The sequence below is a fragment of the Oratosquilla oratoria genome, chromosome 42 (assembly GCF_046742065.1).
Source record: "Oratosquilla oratoria isolate Oo_2021 chromosome 42, ASM4674206v1, whole genome shotgun sequence".
Taxonomy (NCBI): Eukaryota; Metazoa; Arthropoda; class Malacostraca; order Stomatopoda; family Squillidae; genus Oratosquilla; species Oratosquilla oratoria.
The window spans coordinates 34,471,211-34,493,945 of NC_134818.1; the positions used below are offsets into that span (position 1 = coordinate 34,471,211).

At 39.2% G+C, this 22,735-nt stretch overlaps 1 protein-coding gene across 1 annotated transcript in view; it reads left to right on the forward strand.

The window, feature by feature from the left end:
• The window catches only part of LOC143021736 (uncharacterized), a 41,893-nt gene extending 19,505 nt beyond the window's left edge, over window positions 1–22,388 (forward strand). Inside the window, exons 5-9 of the mRNA XM_076179423.1 lie at window positions 1,847–2,070; window positions 8,313–8,474; window positions 12,403–12,630; window positions 14,647–14,741; window positions 14,935–22,388. Of these exons, the coding sequence (XP_076035538.1) occupies window positions 1,847–2,070; window positions 8,313–8,474; window positions 12,403–12,630; window positions 14,647–14,736 (704 nt within the window). The 3' untranslated portion in view covers window positions 14,737–14,741; window positions 14,935–22,388. The remainder of the gene's footprint in view (window positions 1–1,846; window positions 2,071–8,312; window positions 8,475–12,402; window positions 12,631–14,646; window positions 14,742–14,934) is intronic.
• Window positions 22,389–22,735: the final 347 nt, after the last annotated feature.

Genomic DNA, 22,735 nt, shown 5'->3' on the forward strand with positions numbered 1-22,735 from the left:
CAAGTGGACTCTGTCCTTTCGTGGGAGAGAGGATTCAGAAGGGTGGATATCAGGGGGTCTGGCATGCAGCAGTGTGTTGTCTTTCAGTGTGTTAATGGAGCGGTGAGTGATATGATTATGAATGTGTTTCCGGAGGCTGGTATTTGGTGGTTGTGGAGGAAGAGAAGAGAGTATCTGTGCGTGATAAAGGTCTTTGGGTGTTGTTTTAATGTTTCTTGGTGTGTGTGGGTGTTCTGCTATGTAGTGTAGCGGGTGTGATGTGTTTGTGGTGGCTGCAGCAAGTGTTTGTGTGCCTCTCATGTTGAGGTGGTCCTTGACTTTGAGGACTTTTGTTTCATGGTGTAAATGGTCTGTAGGTGTTGTATTTGTGCAGCCTGTAATTGTTTTTAGGGCTTTGTTTTTTATGATTTGAAGGGTGTTGTGGTGTGTCTCACTGAGATTAGGAGCCCATGCAGGACTCGCATAATTCAACACTGAGCGTATGCATTGTTTGTATATTGTTATATTAGTTTCTTTGTTTTGTCCAAATGTTGTTCCAGTGATTGACTTAAGTGCGTTAAGTCTGGGTGTGCATTTGTTTTTTATGTTTGTGATGTGTTGTTTGAAAGACATGGATGTATCGTATGTTACACCAAGAATTTTCGGTGTGTTTGTGTGTGGTATTAGAGTGTTGTTGATGTAGAGATGAGGTATGTATTTGTGTTCTTTTGTCCAGTTGGTGAGAAGTGTTGCTGTAGATCTGGTTGGAGCTATTTTGAGTCTGTTTGTGATGAACCATGTGTTGAGTGTGTCAAGGTATGGCTGGATTATTTCTGCAGCTTTGTCTGTGTTACGATGTGTGCATGTGATTGTTATGTCGTCTGTGTAGGAAGAGATTTGTATTTCTGAGGTGTTTGGTGTGGGTAAGTCATGCATGTATAGATTAAATAGTGTGGGGGATAGAACTAAGCCCTGTGGTACTCCGTTCTTAATGTTTCTGATGTGCGATGATTGGCCATTATATGACACGTAAGCATTCCTACCTGCCAGATAATTGGCCAGCCATCTTTTGGTGTTATTGTGCATGTCTATGTTGTATATTTTATTTGTTAGGTTGTGGCGGGGGATAGCATTTTGATGGACTACTTTGCTACTATGATGTCTTGCAGATTTTATTTTGGCTGGCTCTTGCTGTTTGGTTTGGTGAAGGGTACCTCAGGTGTGATTAATTGGTATCTTGTGAGGGTGTTTGCGAAATGTGATAAATGTTTTCAAGAATGATTGGAGTAAGATAGGTGGGAATGAAGTGGAGAACAGATGCTGGAAGAAAACTTTTGGATAGAGTAGACCATATTGTTGAGATGGTTTGGATAAATGGAAAGAATGAAAAAAAAAAAAAAACAGTGAAGAGAGGGTGGAAAACAGAGCTGGACAGAAAGGATGAAGGGAGTTTTGGATGTATGTGGTAAGTCTGTCAATAGGAGAAAAAAATGCAGAATAAAGGGATGTTCTGATGACATTAAATTAGTGTAGTCATAAAGGTGATAGAGGAGAGATTGAAGGGTTAGGAGAGTTATATGAGAGTAATGTATGCATAAAGTAATAGAAGTTAGTAATTGCAATTTATGATAGTATTATTTTTATTCAAAATATAAATGAAATGTAAAAGGGAAGGAAGGGTGGTGGATGTGAATGGAATGGGTGGGAGTGGGTGCATGCCTCTGACTTAGCTACCTCCCTTATAAGCCTGAAGAAGCCTTTGGTAAATAGATTATGTTTATCTCTAATGTAGAATAATCATGGAATAATGTTTTTCATTGTATTTTCAATTTGGGTTTGAAATCACCATACCCCTTTTATATTTTAGGTGAACGGCCCCATCCTTGTCCCGACTGTGGAAAACCCTTCAGGGTGCGGTCAGACATGCGGAGACATCGGCAAACCCATGCTCGGGAAGCTGCAGGAGTTTCGGCAGCTACAGCTGCAAGCAGTGGGCAGATCAGTGAGGGTAGTGTGACAGCTGCTCAGGCAGCAACCATTCAGGCCGTGCAGGGAGGGGCAGCTGGTACTGTGTCCCACACACAACAAGTGGTAAGGCAGCCAAGTTAAACACCAAATGTAGTTAATTTTTCCCATTTGTTGGCATAAAGTGTACATGATCTAGCAGATGATTGAGAGCTGCCCACAGCATAGTGTGACACCCAGGAACTTTCATTGTTATTATATTTTATTAGTTTTTACTCTTTTGGGAACAGTGATGGATACCTGCTTTTGGTGGTCCTGCATGATGGACATAGATTTTCCCATTTTCAAAGTGTATCATTTCCTCTCTCTCTCTCTCACACCCACACACCCACAAAGAGGATCCTACAAACTTAAGACTGGTATCTCTTACAAGCACAGTAGCAAAAATATGCAAAAAGGTTATCAGAAACAAATGGTTCAAACACTTAGAAGAGAATAAAATGTTAAACCCCAAACAATTTGGCTTTAGAAGTGGAAGATCATATACTACAAACTTAATGTGTTGTTACTCGAGATTAATTGAGATAATACAAGAAAGAGATGGCTGGGCAGATTGCTCCTTCTTAGACTTGCAGAAGGTTTTTGACAAAGTACCACGTAAAAAATTAATAAGAAAAATTGAAATAATAGGAGGATTACTGGAATGGATGAAGGATTTCTTAAGTGGGAGAAAAATGAGAGTGGTACTTAGAGACAAAATTTCGAACTGGGAAGATGTGATAAATGGCATCCTGCAAGGCTCTGTATTGGCTCCTTTAATGTTTGCCATATATATAAATGATATGGATGAGGGAGTGAAGTGTTACATGAACTTCTTTGCTGATGATGCCAAATTACTCAAGAGAGTAAGCACAGAAGAAGATTGCAGATCGCTACAAGAAGACCTGGACAAAATATGGGAATGGAATCAGAGGTGTGAAGTGGACTTTAACATTAAGAAATGTAGTATAATGGAATCTGGAAAAAGCAAAAATAGAATATTGGGTCAATATAAAATTGGTACCAAGGAAGTCGAAAAAAGTCGACTCAGAAAGGAACCTGGTAGTGATTATCTCAAGTGACTTGACACCTGATAAACATGTCAATAAATTAATTGGAGAGACTTTTAACTTATTAAGAGAAATTACATCTATCAACACTGGAAGAGAGAAGAGAAAGAGGTGATTGTTGACCATTTACAGAATTATGAAAGGGAAGGACAGTTACTGAAGAGATTTAAAAAAGAATAGCTTCCCACATAGAATGATTGATGTCTGGAACAAACTAAATGGTGGAACAGTGAGTGCCAAAACTATACAAGATTTTAAGAATAAACTGGATGTGGAGAAATACGAAAACGGGTCACTGAGCATAGCTTTCGTCCCGTAAAATACAACTGGGAAAAATACACACACATGCACACACACGTAGGAACAGCTTCCCACACAGAGTGATAGATACTTGGAACAAATTAGAAAACGAAACAGTGTATGCAAACACTATTCAAGATTTTAAGAAAAAACTTGATGCTGAGAGATACAAAAACGGGTCACCAGGAGCATAGCTCTCTTCCCGTATAATACAACTAGGTAAATACACACATGACCGTCGAAGTGACAGCGAAGATTGGAACTCCAGGTTGTAACACTTCACCCCATACCATACAACACATAATGGAAGACTGCATTATACACAATCATGCACGCAAACAACACAACATACACTCTATAAAGGATTTGTGGGAAAACCCAGTTTCGGCTGTGGCCTTCCTTGGGGAGACGGGACTGCTCGGACAGACAGTCTAGGGAACGACAACAACAACAACAACTCCAGAAAAAGATTCAATTTTTGTGGATCTCAACGATAAGGGAGTACCTGTGTTGTATTAGTAGGGAAGGGGAAAGCTCGTGTTGTAGTGCAAAGGTGAAGAAAAAGGAGAAGGGGAAGGATTACTGAGGAAAATGGAAGGAAATGAGGAAGGGGACAAATGGGCCCCAGAAGACAGAAGGAATGTCAGCAAAAGGTGCGCAGACGACAGAGATGAAGTCGAGGAAATTAGTAAAAATGTAAGAATTAGAAATATAGATAAGAGCAGTGCAATGGAAGGAGAAGATGATTATTTCCATGGATTTAATGAGGGAGGAGATGACAACCTCCCCCGATTAGCAAATCTAGAGGAAAAACTAACAAAAATGAACAAACAGTGGGATGTTAGGCTCAGTCAACTTGCACTGATTACACAGAGTTGATAAATTGGAAGAACTAAAGGAGAACCAAAACCTAAATAAAGAAATAGAAGAATTAAAAAGACATTTAACCACTTCCATACGGTGATGCCTACGTAGGCGTCATGAGGAGCAAGTGGGTACGCTATGATGCCGATGTCGGCGTCTTGATTATATTTATTGTAGTCGTACCTACGTAACCTCCATTCTCTCTAAACTGGCTTCATCATATTTTCTATGGTTATCAAAATTCACGGGTGAAAGAGAACGAACGATTGAGCACTGACTTTATTTTTTATAATGCGATTATTATGACGCAACATCGCACATCGGGCAGCTAATGCTGCCAGATGTGCGATGTGCCCCGGAGTGAAGAGGTTAAAAGAAGTAAAGGATGAGAATGAGGAATTAAAGAATAATAATAAAGAGAATAAAGAGTCCATAGTAAAAGAGGTAAGTGGTTGGAAAAAGGTTCAGGAAAATAGCAAAATTTAAGTTTGAGATATAGTGAAACAACAGATGAAGGAATACACTAAGGACACAGTCATTAAAGTGATGAGAGAGAAGGAGAATATAGTAAGAGATTTAGCAGATAAAAAGAAATATATAATTATACTAGGAATGAAAGAGAAACATAATCCAAATAGTAAGAGAAGAGAAAGAAAGAGTGAATAGGTACTAAGAATATTTCAAGTAGGTGAACAGGAAATAGGTAAAGAAATGGAAGAAACATGTAGACTTAGGAAATACAATGTAGACAAGACCAGACCAATTAAGGTTAAATTCAGGTCACAAACGACAGCAGAGAATGTCTTATAAAAAAAAAACAGGAAAACTAGCAGAAAGTGATCAGTACAAACAGGTATTGATAAAAAGAGAGATGAATAAAGAGCAAAGAGAGGAAGAGGAAAAGAATGGAAGGTAGGGAAAAAAACGAGAACAGAACAGTCAGACAAAGAGAAATTCTATTGGAGAGTAGTGGATATGAAAGTGAAGAAATGGTTCATAGTAGAGAAAAACAGAAGGGAAACAGAAAAGAGGATGGAGGTAGCAGAAAATTAAAAGTATTCTTCACAAATATAGATTGATTAATAACAGGATTGGATGAACTGAATGATTACCTTATGGAAAAGGAACCTGACATAATGGGAATTGTGGAAACAAAATTGAAAGGTCCATTACCACCCAACAGTGTAGAACATGGTGTATATAATTATTGGATTAGAAACAGTGAAGTAAAACAAGGTGGTGGAGTTATGTTCCTGACTAAGAAGGGTATAAATGTAAGGAATGTTACATATGGAAATAATAGAGTGGAAATGATCATGATGGAAGTAGAGGACAGGGACAAGAAGAGCAGGAAGTTTGTGGTAAATTATGTGCCTCCTAAAATGGCTTCGTGGGAAGAGAAACATAAGAATATGTTAGAAGACACAAGGATAACACTAAATAAGATAATGGATGATAGAGGAAGAATAATTTTAATGGGTGACTTTAATTGTAAAGAAATCTGCTGGGAAGAAATGACAGTGAAGGGTGGAGATGACCTATGGGGAAATGTACTACTTGATATGGTTATAGAACATACAATGACACAATGGATACAAGAGAATACTAGGTATAGAAATGAAGAGCCATCGAGACTACTAAGTAAAAGTGACCACATATTAGTAGAACTGGAACTAAATGAAGAAAAATACATGAGAAAAAACAAACAATATAGAAAGGGAAGAATGATGTATGGAAAAACAAATTTTGATAAAATGAGAATTTTTTTCAAAAAGCAGACTGGGAAAGGATACACAAAGAGGAAACAACAGTAGAAGAGAAATGGAAAATTTTGACAATTTATAAGGAAGGAGTGGAAAAGTATGTTCCAAGATAAGATAAAGGATATGAAAAATGTTGGTACAACAAAAGATGTAGAGTTAAAAGATGAAAGGGATAAAGCTTGGATAAAATAGAGGAAAGAAAAAAAATGAAAAATGGGAAATATATACTGATTATAAAAATTAATATGTACAAGTGCACAGAGAAGAAAAGAGAAAACTCAAAAAGGATGTCATAGAAAAATGTAAAGATCAAGCAAAACTATTCTATAGATTTGTAAAGAACAAACTGAAAAATAAACAAGAATTAGTGAAACTATGACAAGGAGGAATAGAATTCACAGAGGAAATAGGAAAGGCAGAAATTATAAGCAAGCATTTTAAATCGGTGTTTACGAGGGAGAACATACAACTGAGAGATGATGAGTGGGAGGAGAAAGTCCCCACTGTGAAAGAAATAGAAGTAACAAAGAATGCAATAATTATTCACTTGAGTAATCTCGATGTCAGAAAATCGCATGGACCAGATGAAATGGCAAACTGGATTTTGAGAGAATGCAGGGATGAACTAACAGACAAAATACATAGTCTAAAAGCAGTTCATTGAAGGAAAAAAAAGTCCCAGAAGATTGGAAAAGAACAAATATAGTACCAATATATAAAGGGGGAAACAAGGAAGACCCTACAAACTATAGACCAGTCTCTCTTACAAGTACAATAGCAAAAATTTGTGAAAGAATTATCAAAATTAGATGGGTAAAGTATTTGGAAAAAACAATGTACTAAATTCGAGGCAGTTTGGATTTAGACAAGGAAGATCATGTGTCACAAATCTGATGTGTTTCTATTCAAGACTAATAAATGTAATACAGGAAAGAGATGAATGGGCTGATTGTGCCTTTTCAGACCTGAAAAAAGCTTTTGATCAGGTGCCACATAAGAAATTGCTAAAGAAATTAGAAACTGTAGGAGGAATACAGGGCAAACTACTTAAGTGGATGGAAGACTTCCTGCATGAAAGAAAAATGAGAGTGGTGATAAGAGACAAACATTCCAATTGAGATGAGGTGATTAGTGGAGTTCCACAAGGAACAGTACTGGCCCCAATAATGTTTGCTATATATATTAATGATATGGATGAAGAAATTGAAAGTTATATGAGCTTCTTCACAGACAATACAAAAATGTTGAAAAAAGTGAACACTGAAGAAGAATGTGAATCACTGCAAAACGATCTCAGTAAAGTATGGGAATGGAGTAGGAAGTGGGAGATGGAATTCAATATTAAGAAGTGTAGTATAATGGAATTTGGAAGAAGCAAAAAAAAGAATAGTGGGATCATATACATTGGGAGAGGAAGAAATGAAAAAAAGTTGAAAAAGAGAAGGACCTGGGAGTCATTATTATGAATAATATGTCCCCTGAGAAACATATAAACAAAATTTTTTGGAGAAACTTGTAGATTAATGAGATCAAGCAAAGTGGCATTTACATACCTGGACAAAGAAATGGTGAAGAAAATACTAGTCACTCTGATAAGACCATAATTGGAGTATGCAGCAATGATGTGGTCACCAAGTACAAAAAAAATGTATAACAAAACTGGAAAGAATACAAAGAGCAATTACGAAATTGGCACCAACACTCTCATAACTATCATATGAGGAGAGGCTGACAAAACTTGATATACAGGCAGAGCAAAGAAGAGAGAGAGGAGACTTGATAACTATAGAATCATGAAAGGCATGGAAACTATTGATAGAGAGGATCTAATAAAATGGGATAGTAGAGATACAAGAGGACATAGAAAGAAAATCAAGAAAGATGATTATAGAAGAGACCTGAAAAAGAACAGCTTTCCCCACAGGATAATAGACATTTGGAACAGATTAGATGAGAATGTGGTGTGTGCAAAAATGATGCATAAATTTAAAAACAGTCTAGATAGAAGAAGATATGGAGACGGGACACCACGAGCGTAGCTCCCCTTCCCGTAAAATACAACTAGGTAAATGCACACACACACACACACACCAAGGGCTTTTTTCCCATTATAAGGTAGGCCAAGTCAAAAGGCACATACCGACTCCCACCCATTCTACTCCTATCCAATCACCCTTTCCTCCCTCTCATCTTAGTACTTGTGGTGAAAGGTTCTCACTCTCTCCCTCTCTCCCCCCCCCACTCTATCTGTCTCTTTTATTTGTTTATTTATTTGTTTATCTTTTCTCACATTTGAATCCAAGTAGTTTGAGAGAGCCTTTGATTATTGCAGATTGTGTCCAATAATGGCCAAGTGACGTCAGGAGGACAACACCAACTCTTAGTGACAGACCCCCTGGCCACAACTGGAGACCAGCCAATTCGAATCATGGTGTCAGGGCTGAACACCCAGCAAGTTGCCGTCCATCCACCTCCTGCACATCGTCAGTCACAGGTCTGTCAACTGGTATAGAGTAAGCCAAACTCATTCTTAAATGGTGGTCAGAAATTTTACTTTTAGCGAGCATTATCACATTGAACCTGTGAGAGGCTTTGTGGTCTTAGGGTTTGTTTGTACAGTGGTCCCTCCATTTGTGCAAGAAATCTGTTTTGCTTAATGTGAGTTAGATACACAGATTCCACAGATTCAAACTCCCCCAGGTGCAGCCACTACACAGAAGACACAAAACACCTAATACCACTATGTCCCATACCTACAATTCCCAGACAACACTATATCTCTTCCCTAAGTGACTTACCCCATCTAGGGTATGGGCTGCATGTTTTTGTGGCTAAGTAGCATACAGCTAATAATTTAGAGTCTACATGGGGTGCCCCTACAGACCAGGGCCACACTTTGTCTGTGATAGAGGAAATCTCAGTTCATAGAAAAATGATAATACTTTATTATACTATGACTATCCCTCTGTTATTCTGTCCCCCCACCCCTTGTTACTGTCCTGTACCATTTCTCTGAGTATTCATTTCCTTTCTTTGCCTAACCCTTTGGTGGGGGGAAAGAATACTGCCAACAATTCTTCCCACTTGAGTCGCATGAAGCGACAAAAAATGGGATGGGGATAGGACTAGGCATCCTTCTCCCTGTAGTCCCAAAGGGGACATTCCTAAAAAAAGTAAAGGCATAAGAGGGTCTAGGAAAAGTTTTCCAACCATTACCCTAAGATTTAGGTCTTTTAATGTATGTGGATGTGGTACAGATAAGAGTAAAAGGGAAGAGATAGGCAGTATGTTTGTGAGAAGAAAGATGGATGTGTTGGCATTGAGTGAAACTAAGTTGAAAGGGAGGGGCAAGTGTGAGTTTGGGAGTGTAGTTGGGAGGTTCTCATGAGTGAAGAGAGGATGAGGGAGAGATAAAGATAGGTAAGTGTGAAGTGGAGTGGAAGGAGGTTTCTTCAAGGTTAATGTGGATGAAGGTAAAACTGGGAAGGGAGATGTGGGTTTTGTAAGTGCATATGGACCTGGTAGTGAGAAGAGTGTAGAGGAAAAGGAGGCTGTTTGGATGGATTTGAATGAATGCATAGAGGGATTAGGGAGAAATGTTTATGTAGTGGTATTGGGAGACCTTAATGCTAGGGTAGGAAATAAACCAGTAGATGGAGTGGTTGGGAAGTGTAGAGCTCCAGGAAAAAATTGTAGTAGAGAGTTGATAGAGATGTGTCAACAGAGTTGATGATAGCAAATACAGTGTTCAGGAAGAAAGTCAAGCATAAGTACACATGGGAGAGGGTGGTGGATGGAAGGGTGGTAGATAGAGAGTTAATGGACTATATCATGGTAACCAGGAGTATAATAGGAAGAGTTAAGGATGTACATGTTCTAAGGGGAGAGAGTGGGGGGATATCAGATAATTTTTTAGTGGAAGGTAAGTTGAGAGTGGAGGATAGATTGAGAAAGAGGAAAATGACAGAAGGTAGGGAGGTGCTTAGAGTGAACTCCTTAAATGAGAAAGAAAAGGAGAAGGAGTACAAGAAGAAGCTGAGAGAGGAGTGGGAGGGAGTAAAAGATAGAGTAGAACTAGGAGTGGAGGAAGAATTGGGGTGTTTCAAGGAGGGAGTCACAAGGTGTGCAAAGATGGTGTGTGGAATAAGGAGGATGGGAGGAAATAGGAAGGGCAGTGAGTGGTGGGATGAGGAAACAAAGAAAGTTGTAGAAGAGAAGCAAGCTTTCACAGATTGGGCACAAAATAAGACGAAAGAATCATATGAGAGGTACAAAGAAAAGAGAAGTAAAGCATAAGATAAAGGAGGCAAACAGGAGAGCAGATGTGAAATGGGGTAAGAGTGTGACAGAAAATTTTGAAACTAATAAAAAAAAATGTTTTGGAAGGAAATTAAGAGAAGAGGAGGAGGCAAATCAAGTAGAGAAGAAAAGGTAAAAGGTGCAGATGGTGAGATGATAATAGAAGAGAAGGCAGTAAGATGAAGATGGGCAGAGTATTTTAGGGAGTTGCTAATGTGAAGGAGGATAGGGAGGGAAAGGTAGTTGTAGTGGGAAGTGCCAAGAAAATGACCGTGATGAGTGAGGAAAATGGAGGAGAAATAAGGAAAGATGAAGTGAAGGCAGTTGTTAAGATGATGAGAGCAGGTAAGGCACCTGGGTTGGATGGATGTCATGCAGAATGTCTGAAAAAAAGGAGGTACAGTGATGGTGGACTGGCTGGTGAGGTTATTTAATGTTTGTTTAAGAGAGGATAGTGCTGGAGGAGTGCCTATATAGTTCCACTTTACAAGGGAAAGGGAACAAATGTGAGTGTAGTAGTTTCAGAGGGATCAGCTTGTTGAGTGTAGTTGGAAAGGCTTATGGGAGGGTCTTGATTGAGTGGATTAGGAGAGGAACAGAGGGAGTAGTTGGTGAGGAACAGTGTGGGTTTAGGACAGGTAGGGGTTGCATACATCAGATTTTTGTGGTAAGACAAATGTGAGAATGCTTTAGGAAAAGGTAAGGATGTTTTTTGGGCTTTTATGGATTTGGAAAAGGCTGATGACAAGATAGACAGGAAGGCACTGTGGGAGGTATTGCAAATATATGGGATAGGAGGAAAGCTGTTAAGAGCAGTCAAGAGTTTTTACGAGAATACTAGAGCTTGTGTTAGGATTAGAAATGGAGAGAGTGAGTGGTTTGAGGTAAAGGTGGGACTTTGTCAGGCATGTGTCATGTCGCCTTGACTATTCAGTTTATACATGGATGGGTTGATTCTAGGACAATATCCCCCCAGACAAAAAAACCCAGGACAAAATCCCCCTATCAATATCTCCCCAGACAATATCCCCCTTAGGACAAAATTCCCCAGGACAAAATTCCCCAGGACAAAATTCCCCAGGACAAAATACCCCTAGGACAATATCCCCCCACCCCTAGAAAAATCGAAAGTGAAATAAATAACCAAATATAGGTTTTCATAATCTTTAACATGTGTGAATTGCTACAAATTTCATTATACATTATATATTCATATATTAATATTATATACATTATGTTAAAATTATTAAAATAGATAACTGTAAAACATACAATCACTTTACTTTATTACCTATTTATCTCATGTATTGCAGTGTTAGAATTGATTGCAATTGGACATAATATAAGCACTATTTATTAATGTACGGTCAGAAGTTAATCCATGGATTGTGTATAGTTGTTCATAGAGAAGTGGTGATGTTTTGAAGGTTCCATCAATGAACCAGTGATCACACTCCTGGAGAAGCTGTAAGTTGCTCTGGGTGGAATCCAAAGATTCACATAAAATACTGAGCTTATATCAAAAGTCTCAATTATAATATTACCAACAAATCATATATAATGTTTTTTCTCATGTGCGGGGGGACTTTGTCCTAGGGGGGATATTGGTAGGGGGATTTTTTTTTTTTTTTTTTTTTTTTTTTTGGTCTGGGGGGATATTGTCCTGAAATGCAGCAAGACAGAGTACATCTACAGCAAGGCTGCTTCACTTGATTAATTAACTGTTGACTCAGCCACTCTCCTTAAAGGAGGAAGGGGCCTTTGGTATGTGTGTATGTCATGTTTTTTCAACAAAGGTAATGTGGCCATCTGAACGAAATAATATATAAATTGAACATTATACTTCTAGCTAACTGTACTGAATAAATCTGTAAAAGGAAATGATATTTGGCTTTATGATCAGGGCAGTGGACAGGATGCAGGGATGACCCGTCATCCAGGAGGTGCCAAGATAAGAGGGAGGGAGGAGGGTGGATGGGAGTGGAATATATAGGAAATGGAATGGGTGGGAGTGGTTTCTTTGCCTTTTTCTTTTTGGCTACCCCCCATGTAGGGGGAAAAAGCCTTTGGTATATGTATGTATGATCAGATTCACTTAAGCCATATTTTACTCTTATGAACAGGTGGGTGTGCCAGTATCAGGAAGTATTGCAACCCTGACAACAGGCCCAGTGTCCCCAGGGGGCAGCACTACGACGACAACGACCCTTAATCCGGAGGTTATCATAATGGATGATAATGCTTCCCAGCCCATCAACCTCAACCTTATTCCACGAATGATCACAAATGCGCAAGTTCCCTCTTCACCTCATGGGCCTACATCCTTTGTTGCTGCGGGTACAGAGGAAGAGGTATGTTTTAGTCACCTTGTTCTTCAATCTGACCCAGTGGGTGCTTTTACAGGAATTTTTTTGTGAAGTATGGTAGGGGTTTACTAGGTTGGACAGAGTGAGAAATGACGAGGTGAGGAGGAGAGTGGGGATGGAAAAGGAGTTGGGAGATAGGATTGATGAAAGAGTATTGGGATGGTTTGGACACATGGAAAAAATGAGTGATGAAAGATCATTAAAAGAAATGTGGAAGGCAGAGATGGATGGAGTGAACATGAGGGGGCAACCAAGGATGAGATGGATGGATAGTGTAAAAGGGGCATTGGGAAAGAGGAGAATGTCTGTTGAGGAAGGGAGAAGACAGAAGATAGGGTTGAGTGGAGAATGGTTGTGTATGGATGATGCTTTGATGCATGGAAGGGAGTGGGTAGGAGATGGGGGGTGAGGGAGTATGTGTAAATAATATTTTGACACAGTCCAAAGGGATTTCTCCCTGTCTTCTCTTTTTCTGCATGAAGGGACAGAGAGGAGGGTTGCTGATTAAATGAAGCAGCCTTGCTGTGAGGGTGCTGTATCTTGCTGCATTGCTTATGGTCCAGGGCAATGGGCAAGATGCAGGGATGACCCATCATCCAGGAAGGACCAAGAAAAGAGGGAGGGAGGGGTGGTGGATAGGAGTGGAGTATGTGGGGATGAAATGGGTGGGAGTGGATTTATGCCTCTTAACTTCAGCTACCTTCCTTGTAAGGGGTGAAAAGCCCTTGGTATAAATATGTATGTATGTTTTAGTGAAAGAGTATGGCCATGAGGGTTGTTCTTATCTGCATCTTAAATGTATTTTGGGAGGAGGATTAGGAAGGTTGCCATATGGTGATATGGTGGACTAAACCAGTTCCAGCTTTCATGCCCTGAATTTGTAAAGCTGTGCCTTGCTGCATTGTTTTTGAGTCAGGCATTGTGGTGGGGGCAGGGCAAGTCAGGAGTAGGGTAGTCCTTCATCCTTGAGGTACCAAGATTGGGGTGCTTGAGCAGGTTTTATTTGTTGTTGTTGTTGTCGTTCCCTAGACTGTCTGTCCGAGCAGTCCCAAGGTTTTATTTGTTGATAATATGGATAATAAATGGATTGACTAACACCCCACCCCCACTATAGAAGGAGGAAAAAACCTACCTTTTATTTTTATTTAAATACATACATATGCCAAAGGCTTTTTCCCCCATTCAAGGGAGGTAGCCAAAATCAAAGGCATAAATCCACTCCCACCCATTCCATCTCCATATACTCCACTCCCATTCATCACCCTTTCATCCCTTTTTTCTTGGCTCCTGGATAACAGGTCATCCCTGCATTTCGCCCACTGCCCTGGATCATAAGCAATGCATCAAGGCACAGTACATCTACAGGAAGGCTGTTTCATTTAATCGGCAACACCCCCTATCTGTCCCCTTATGCATAAAAGGAGAACAAGGGGAGAAAACCTTTTGGTCTGCATCAAAATATCATTCACACATACTCCCTCAAACCCCCTGCCCACTCCCTTCCATGCATCACAGCATCATCCATACACAACCATTCTCCACTCATCCATATCTTCTGTCTTTTTCCCTTCCTTCCTCAGCAGGTATTCACTTCTTTCCCAATGCCCCTTTTATCCCATCCATCCATCTCATCCTTGGTCTCCCCCTCATATTTACTCCATCCACCTCTGCCTTCCACACCTCTTTTAATAATCTTTCTTCACTCATACTTTCCATCTGTCCAAACCATCCCAATACTCCTTCATTCACTCTATCTCTCAATTCCCTTTCCACCTTTGCTCTCCTCCTCACCATGTCATTTCTCACTCTGTCCAACCTAGTAACCCCTACCATACTTCTCAGGCATCACATCTCAAACACATTTAAACTCTTCTCTTCCTCTCTTATGTACCATGTTTCTGCCCCACTTTTGCAAGGAAGTTGGAAAACATATTTTGTTTTCATCAGTGTCATTTAGGATGAATGCATTTATAATCACTAAATAGATTATGAATATTTCAGTACCAGCTCAGTGGTCCAGGAAGAAATGCCATAGAGGTACGCGGTGATGAAGGCAGCGTCTACGTTTGGCACGGAGTTTTTACCAATTAGAGAAGGTGTGTATCCTTCAATTTTACATCTTGAATTTCCTGCAAGTGAGCACAGGGGGGAATAGATTAATTGATTGGTATTTGCCTAGGTAATTGAAAGATAGTATGATATACACGAGGTAATAAGGGCCTTCCCTAGCATGAGAATAACTTAGTTTACTAACAATATTTTTTTTTTTTTTTTTTTTTTTTTTTTAAGGAAAGGAGGGAACAAGCAGGGATGCTGAGCCTTTCTCTGCTGTTCATCAGATAAACTCTTCCAACCCTTGAGAATGTGTAATATTGTAATGTATTGTTATAGTTATCACCATTATTACTGTTGTCTTTTATTTCTTCTTAGCAGAAAATTTCCTTCATATGTATTTATTTATCTTGTCTTTGTGAAACTTAGATCATGCAAGGGTGCTCTTTATTTCTACATGCTTTTGTCTCTCTCTCACTCTCTCTGTCTCCACTCACTCTCTCCCCTCTCTCTCTCCTCTCTTCTCTCTCTCCTCTCTCTCTATCTATCTTTTTCTCCCTCCCCAATATCTCTCTCTCGTATTCTTTTTTGCTTTCTTGCTTTTATTTCTTCAGTCATGTTTCCTCTTTTATATATTTCCTTTACCCTCCCATTCCTCACTTTCAGATATTCTTTTGTTATTTCCAAGCTATTCATTCCTTAATGTTGGGTGTTCTTTTTATCTTCTCTGTCTTGACCATTCTCTAACTTATGATATACTGTTGTCTTGCTCCCCCCTACCCTCCCATTCCTTGCCTTCAGGTATTCTTCATTCCCTTAAGTTAACTTGATATATGCCAAGATGCCAGAGAGGTGTATAGAATTGGTTTCTCACAACAATACCATTATTTTTAATGATATTGTTATTATGAATATCACTATTTTTCCATGAAATTTCCTAATTTAATCTAAGTGTGTTATTTTTACTTTTTGCCTGACTTTTAAGAAAGTTGAAGGGCAGCTTTTCAGCTTTAAAAAAAGGTAAAGTCACCTTAAGAAAATATGTATTGTGACATAATAGCTGGAATTAGATGTAGACAACTCTCTTCACCTAATTTCTTATGAGCGAGAAGTACAGTGTATGATGTATTTTCTCAAAGAGTAGAAGATTGTGTATTTTTCAATTGTATGAATAGAATGGCACTTTTCTTTTATATGCAAAATGGAGAATGTAGCACAAATCTTGTTATCCACTTTACATGGTGGCTTGATGAATAGATTTTCTTCTGGTCAACACAAGACACTTTTATTCAGCAGTCAATCTGTGGACTCTTTCTATGAAACGTAACTTTCCTTGTATTGGTTTCCATTCCACAGCTGAATAAAATTATCTGGTGTTAAGAGCCAGAACCAAATATTTAAAGTATTCCGCCATGTTGAAGAGGCTCTTGATATTCAGTATCCAAGATCACGAGGTGACTGAGTGTTGTGTGGAAGTGGGGGACTGTTGGTGCTGCAACACGTGGACTCGTTACTAACATTTATGTAAAGCTGTTCCCACTACCTACATTTTGTGATTTCAAACTTAGTCATCTCTGTCATTCATTCAACCCAACCAAACCTACAATATTGTCTGTTCTGATAAAAAAATGCTTTTCCTGATAAGTGACAGCCTACCTGCAAAATGGAAATCCTGTAACCATGCAACCTGTCATATTTATAATGGAACCAAATACCTGTCATTTGGAAATTTGATGCCCCTGTTTGAAGGAGGTATTTGTTAATAGGACATTTGCCAACCACGGAAAACAAGACACCTGTGACTTTGAACTATGCCACCATGGAAACAGTCTCCAATGGAATGATGATTTGACACCTATGGAAAGATATCTTCAGGAGAAAATTTGACAGCCATGAAACCAGTCACCAGTAATATGGAAATTAATTAATATGGGCTAATATTTAATTTGATTATTCTCTTTTATATTTAACTGTTTTTGAAGAAGGAGGTTGCCAAGCAAACTAGGGCACCAGCGTCTAGAGGTGAAAAGCTAGATGGATGGTGGTTTGAGACCCACTCAAAAAACCAACACATGATGGCAGTAAAGACATAAAGGTATTAGATTCCTGAGTTCGGAGAAAAACGTGTAGTACCTAGCCACCTTGGAGAGTGGGTAATGGCTGAAAAGTTGACAAGAATATGTATATATACAGTCAGGCCTTGTTAACTTGGACAAATAGGAGAGAGGGACATGATCCAGGTTATAACAGTAGTCCAACCTACAAGGGTTTATTCTCTAAATTTGCATAATCACATTCACATTCGAATGTCTTTGAGATAAGGTGCCTGAGAAGTATGGTAGGGGTTACAAGGCTGGATAGAGTGAGAAATGAGGAGGTGAGGAGGAGAACAGGGGTGGAAAGGGAGTTGGGAGATAGGGTTGATGAAAGAGTATTGGAATGGTTTGGACACATGGAAAGAATTAGTGAGGAAAAATTGGTAAAAGAGGTGTGGAAAGCAGAGGTGGAAGGAATGAACATGAGGGGGCGACTAAGGATGAGATGAATGGGTGGGGTAAAAGGGGCATTGGGAAAGAGGGGAATGCCTGTTAAGGAAGGATGGGAGAATACAGAAGATAGGGGTGAATGGAGAATGGTTGTGTATGGATGATGCTGTGATGCATGAAGGGAGTGGGTAGGGGATGGGGTGTGAGGGAGTATGTGTGAAAAATAATTTGACACAGCCTGAAGGGATTTCTTCCCATCTTCTCTTTTTCTGCATGAGGGGATGGAGAGGAGGGGTTGCCAATTAAATGAAGCAACCTTGCTGTGGATGTGCTGTGTCTTGTGACACTGCTTCTGACCCAGGGCAGTGGGCAAAATGCAGGGATGACCCGTCATCCAGGAGGAGCCAAGATAAGAGGAAAGGAGGGGGGTGAATCAGAGTGGTGTATGTGGGGATGGAATGGGTGGGAGTGGATTTTATGCTTTTGTGTTTTGGCTACCTCCCTTGTAAAGGAGGAAAAGCCTTTGGTACATGTATGTATATATGTACATTAATATGCATACAAATATTAAAACGCTCCCAAGTACAATAAGTTGGAATTTTATCATCATACCCTGGGCATTGGGCAGGAGACAGGGATGACCTTTCATCCACAAGGAGCTAAGATGAGATGGAAAACATAGGGTGGTGGATGGGATTGGGTGCATCCCTTGACTGGCTACTTCTTTTATAGAGGAGAAGAAGCTTCATAAATACTGTATAATGATTTATCTATCTCTATAAGATAGATCATTATACAGTATTTATGACAATTCTGAAAAGGAAAGTTTCATATTAAAAGCTTTGGAGACAGAAATATATATATACCATAGTTGAGTAGGTAAACCTCAGCAAAATCACAAGACAAGATCACAGAATAAGTGCAGCTACACTGCTTCTGACCCAGGGCAGTGGACAGGATGCAGGGATGACCCATCATCCAAGAGGAGCCAAGATGAGAGGAAGGAAGAAGTGGTGAAATGGGAGTGGAATGGATAGGGATGAAATGGGAGGGAGTAGAATTATGCCTTTTGACTTGGCTACCATCCTTGTGAGGGGGAAAAATCCCTTGGTATATGTATGTATTGGTTATTTTTAATATAATTCTGTATAACAAGGGCTTCTTCCCCTTTATAAGAGAGGTAGCCAGTTAAGGCACATACCCACTTCCATCCATCGTTCATTGTTTTCCTCTCAACCTAGCTCTTGGTGGATGAAGGGTCATCCTTGTCTCCTGCCTACTGCCCAGGTCAGGAACAGTGCAGCAAGACACAAGGCGCAGCTGTTCATCCATCCATCCATCTAAATACCAAGAACTTCCTCCTCATCACAAGGGAGGTATCCAAGTCAATGGCATGTACCTACTCCCCTCCACCATCATTTCCTCCCTCTCATCTTAGTTCCTCTATACATAGAAAATATATATATAATAATAACAGTTGTCTAAGACAAGACAATTGTTATTATTATATATATATTTTTTTATGTCCAACCTTGACATGATTTTGAGTTTTGAATATCCAAGTTTACAAGCTTGACTGTACATGGATGTATACATATATTATTTTTATTATATTTGTTTTTCTTTCTGTGTTTGTTTCTTGTAAGCCCACTGAGCTGTATTATATTGGTATAGTGTATAAAGTTTGAAGGTTGTCCATCCTTTGGGTTACATAAGAAAACCAAACAGAATAGACTTGATTATGAGCTGAATGTTTAGAGATAGACTGGTTACTGAACTGTACCTGGTATAAGCATAGAGTATTTGCAACAGAAATAATGACTATTTTGTTGCCATGTGACGTGAGGAGTGGATTCTGTATTAAACACATAGTGAAGACAAGGTTAGGGATTCCATACATCTACAATTGAGAAATGTGTTTCATCATTTTGTATGTATTGTGAAAGACCTAGACATCTCGTTTCTCTTAAATCAAGATAGATTTTAGTGTGGACAGTGATCTCTGAGTATGGTGAACCACTGTACAGAATATTTTGTTTATTTAAAATTAAGTGATAAGTTTATTGACTGATATTAGTTTACCACCAGATGTGAATCATGTATATTTATTCTGATTATGGATAAATAGTTGTTAGGAGTACTGTTGGTCACCATTCATTTTCATTTAATTTGGAGATCAGTATAAAGATTAAGAGATGAAAAGTATTACTTAATTATGCAAATGTTATTTTAACTTTCATGGAAGTGTTATGATAATTTGTTATATTCACCTTTATAAGGTGTAGACAGTACAAATTGCCCCCTTCATGTTTGTATCTTTCATTTCACATGAATTGTAATTACCAGGGCCTGAGAAAGTCCTGTGGGTTCGTGATAAGGGAAGCTTGTATGCATTCAATCAGGGGAATGGAAGGGATTTTAGGGAGGGTAAATTCAGTGGAATTTCATTTCACCAGGAGAGATGTGTACATGTATGTATGTGTGTGTGTGTGTGTGTATATATATATATATATATATATATATATATTCTTTTCTTTTCTTTTCTTTTCTTTTCCGTGTATCACCCCAAGAAGGGGTGATGCATGTATTCTTTCTTCCTCCAGGAAAGGGTGCAGACAATCAGAAGTTGCTGAAAAAATGAATACTCTCTGTCTCAGCAGACCTGTGCTCTGTCACAAGTCAAATGGAATCTGTTGACCTTTGAGACCAGACCATGGAGTGTACCTAATCCTAATGAGATAAATTAAGGTGAATCAACAGAGATGGGACAAAACAATTTACTGGGGGGGAAAATTAGGAAGGAAAATGCCTTGAGTGCATGGAGATGGTGACTGGTGGACAGTATTAGGTTCCTAATAATTTGTGAGTGGATGAGGGGGAAGAAATGTGCTTGAGAAGAAGACTGAGAATGAGATGGATGGGGTGAAATAGGCTGTGGATGCATGTAGAACATTTGTTGAGCAGGGAGGAGAGAAAGATAAGAGCAAATGGAGGAAGATTGTAAATGCGTGAAGAGATGATGGAGCCCTAAGGGATATTCTCTCATTTGCTTTATGATCAGTATTTGAGTGGATGGAAGAGGGGGTCATCAGATGATTAAAGGGTGGTGTGCCACATTGCATCGTTGTCGACTTGGGTGTTTGGCAGTGAATGGGATGACCTCAGTCTAGCAGTGCTAAGATTGGAAGGCTAGTAGATTGGGTTTTATTTGTTTTATATATGAGTAGATCATTTGACTCAACTACCTGTTCTAATAAAGGGAAAAGGACCTTTGGTATAAGTATAATTTGAAGAATGATTAAAGAATGGGGATTATTAGTGTGGGAGTAATGGAGTAACCATCATTGTAGATTAAACCTGTCAACTGTTAGGGTGCAGTGTAAATAGAAAACCAACATATTAGCCTTTATGTACAAGATATTTCCCATAGCTGATTAAAATCACTCTGCATCCAAAATAAATGTGGTGAAAGAATTGAGGTACAATGGTCACCATCACTGTATAAATGACAAGAGTATAGATTTTATAGTATAAACCAACTTCAGTTGTTTAACCCTGTGGTGGATGAGCTATGTGTGACCCATGCACTGTGGCAGGGTGGGTGCAAGTGGGTATTTTGGTTTGCTTTGACTGGGCCACCTGTACCCTGTACCTTGTAATGGGGATTAAGGCATTAGTACATACATGTTTGCACACACACACACACACACACACACACACACTCACACTCACACATATGCACACACACGCTCACACATATACACACACACGCTCACACACATACATATGAATAGAATGAAGGATAAATGATAAATCAAGGAAAGGATGAGTTGTTAGGATTAAAACCCATGAGGTTGTGGTGAAGATGTTGAACAAGCTAAAGGTTTACATGGATGACAATGAGATAGAGAAGAAAATGGAGACTTGAATAACAACTTGTTCCATTAGAGGTGTGCACTGGGAATGAAAAGGCTGTATTGCTAAGAAAGAAATAAGGTGCAAGGGATGTTGAGTGTGATGGTGGGAGTGAGGGAGTTCTTCTATTATACCTGAGCACCTTGCTTTGCAAGTGACTGCAGATAACTAGGAAAAAGAATATACATACATATACCAATGTCTTTTTTCCCCCTTACAAGGGAGGTAGCCTAAGTCAAAGACATAAATCCACTCCCACCCATTACACCCCCACATACTCCACTCCCATTCACCACCCCTCCCTCCCTCTTTTCTTGGCTCCTTCTGGATGGCGGGTCATCCCTGCATCTCACCCACTGCCCTGTGTCAGAAGCAATGTAGCAAGGCACAATATAGGAAAAAGAATGTAGTGATAAAAACAAAACAAAAAAAACAGCTGAAAATAATTTGAGCCATCCATTTTATAGAATTTGTTTCAATTTATCTTTTGATATTATTTAGAAAGTAGGGAAAAGAGAGTGCAAAAAAGGTTTGAATAAATGGAGGGAGATTCTGAATAGATGAAGGAATGATACAACTCAAATGGATGTTCTCACTTGTTTCATAAATTACTTTGAGCGGATCACCATAGGATAAGTGGTAGGGTAAAGCAGGGACAGCTCTTAGGCCCCACTGCAGTGGAAGAGCTTTGCCTTGCTACATTGCCCTTGACCCAAGCAGTGTAGTCGAGGACAAGGACAACTAATCACCCAAGAGGTGTTGATATGGGAGGGATTTAGTGTGTATGATGTGGGTGTGTGCATTGATTGGACCATCCCTTCTAGAAGAGGGGAAAAAAGCCTTTGGAATAGGTATGTATGTATGCTTTTTCATTGTTTTGAATTTTTTATTAATACTTAAAGACTGACACCTGACAGATAGAATGGCCTAATGGATAAAACTTGTATAGAAAACAAGTATACTGTAATGGTGCTTTTCGTTTTGGACAGAATGTTTACCTCGTTCCAGCACACTCTAAATGGAACTTCACTTGCCAAAAAATGTAGGTGTGGGAGACTTGTTTGTTTGTCATGTCAGGAGCAGAATTAGGTGCCAGGACTGTTGAAGTAGGAACTGATGATATTCATGTCCCATGTCTGAAACTGCCAAATCTTGCAAAATGTTCATATGTTTTCTTGTATTTTTTTTTTTCCAAACTAAAGAAAAACTGATTTCACTGTGGTCATCTACAGTAGGGCTTCGTAGAAACAAAATGTTTGTAATCATCCAGAATATTTTAGTAAAAATTAAGGAAGTGTTTTAGTCAACCTTTTACTGTATTTGTTTGAAGGAGGGGTTAAGGCCTTTTTCAAGGTAATGCTGGCTCACCATCTTTTTGTGGTGCTCATTGGGATCAAATCCTGCCTTGGAAATCAATGCAAAGAGTGAGATAGCAACCAATTGGGTGATTGTATTCATTTGCTGTCATAACTTCTGCTATTCAATAATAATTTGTTCTTTCTTTAATGAACAAAAGTCCACTGTAGACAGTGAGAGCAGAAGACGGTGATCACTTGAAATCTCCAGTTGCTGTTCACAGGAGCTAGGAAAGGTGCCCAGAATATAGCCTTCCCTATATTTACCTGGTCAGGGAGCTG